This window comes from Schistocerca americana, chromosome X (genome assembly GCF_021461395.2).
Source record: "Schistocerca americana isolate TAMUIC-IGC-003095 chromosome X, iqSchAmer2.1, whole genome shotgun sequence".
Lineage (NCBI taxonomy): Eukaryota > Metazoa > Arthropoda > Insecta > Orthoptera > Acrididae > Schistocerca > Schistocerca americana.
The window spans coordinates 109,496,089-109,497,961 of NC_060130.1; the positions used below are offsets into that span (position 1 = coordinate 109,496,089).

Genomic DNA, 1,873 nt, shown 5'->3' on the forward strand with positions numbered 1-1,873 from the left:
AAGAGTGGCATAACACTCCACTGGAGACTATACTATCATTATATGCCAGTATTCCAAGAAGAATCGCAGCTGTATTACGGGCAAATGGGGTCCAATCCCTTATCAATAAACCATTCCCAAATAAGTACAGGTATTCACATTATTTTGCTTATCCCTGTATATTTCAGGTCACTGAAGGTGCTTCATAAATAAAAAAAGTGAAACGCGTCCGGTAAAAAAACAGACTGCCTTTCATTGAGTTGCTATGATGGAACGTACCTCCACGAATTTTGAAGCTTTTAAGGAACGAAGGAAAACGGGAAGAATTGCGATTATTCAAAAATGTTGCTATGTACGTACAACCAGTACTCGGTTGCCTTTAATCATTGTATTTCTCGTATTCCACCCAAAATTTTCAAGTATCGTATTAAAGACGTGTATGCATGTGTTGGCATAGTCGGTATTAGTTGATAATGTCGCGGAGCGCTTGTTTTCTCCATGTGAGTGTGTGGTACTGTTGTGTGCAGATGAAGACGTAGAGACGCAATGAACGACACGGACGTGGTGGTCAACGGCACGGTGGCGCCCCCGGCGACGGAGGTGTCGGGCCGGTACTCCATCCCGGAGATGGTGCTCATCGCCATCGTCGCCGGCTTCCTCAGCCTCGTCACCGTCGTCGGGAACTCCATGGTGATGATCTCGTTCAAGATCGACAAGCAGCTGCAGACCATCAGCAACTACTTCCTGTTCTCGCTGGCAGTGGCCGACCTGGCCATCGGGCTCATCTCGATGCCGCTGTTCACCGTGTCGACGATCCTGGGCTACTGGCCGCTCGGGCCGCACATCTGCGACACGTGGCTGGCGCTCGACTACCTGGCCAGCAACGCGTCCGTGCTCAACCTGCTCATCATCTCCTTTGACCGCTACTTCTCCGTTACGCGGCCGCTCACCTACAGGGCCAAGCGCACCACCAACAGGGCTGCCATCATGATCGGTGAGTTCACTCCCGGAGCAGTCCTGCTCGCACGTTGCTTCTCCTACTGTAGTGTCCATCGAGCTACTTCACACTTCGGCATCGACCAGTTACTGCTGGTAGTACTATTGCTACCAGGTAAATACCCTCCGACGTAAGGTTTATGTTGGGCAAACAGGGAGGACCTTCAAAACGAAGTTTAGGGAACATGTAATTTTAGTGAATCCAATCCTGCAGCATTTAATGCTCATTTGAGAGAGTTCACACATTCTGCTAATTATAAAATAAAATGGTTCAAATGGCTCTGAGCACTATGGGACTTAACTTCTGTGGTCATCAGTCCCCTAGAACTCAGAACTACTTAAACTTAACTAACCTAAGGACATCACACACATCCATGCCCGAGGCAGGATTCGAACCTGCGACCGTAGCAGTCGCGCGGTTCCGGACTGAGCGCCTTAACCGCGAGACCACTGCGGCCGGCTGCTAATTATATCACTAACAACATTACAATTCCTCACTGGTCAGAAAAGGCAGATTATTAAATATCCTAAAAGAAAGAGAGATATACACTCACTGGCAAAACACCTGCCCTCAATGAGCAAACGTAGTTACGGAATAACATGTACGTATATACAGGGTTGTCAGAAAATGTGTGAGTTGCTTGTAGGGATGTTACAGGGCAGGTTGTACTGAGACATAAATGTTCAGAAAGAAATTCGATACGTTGCTCCGCGTCCGAGTTATTTAGCATAGAATTTAGCCAATCGGGGCGTCCGCGATCGCATGCGAGCGGCCTGCCATGGGAGGTGTTGCCCAACGCGTGCTTTGCCTCGTTAGCTGAAACTTGAATTTACGCGCGCGACGATCTGATTGGCTAACTTCAATGCTAAATAACTCGGAAACGGCGCAACGTATCGA

The 1,873-nt window shown here is 48.5% G+C and overlaps 1 protein-coding gene across 1 annotated transcript; it reads left to right on the plus strand.

Moving 5' to 3' along the window:
* Nucleotides 1–525: 525 nt before the first annotated feature.
* Nucleotides 526–1,110, plus strand: LOC124555842 (muscarinic acetylcholine receptor DM1-like). Its single transcript, XM_047129907.1, has one exon. It carries the CDS (start codon nt 526–528, stop codon nt 1,108–1,110), a length of 585 nt encoding a protein of 194 aa, XP_046985863.1.
* The last annotated feature ends 763 nt before the right edge of the window (nt 1,111–1,873 follow it).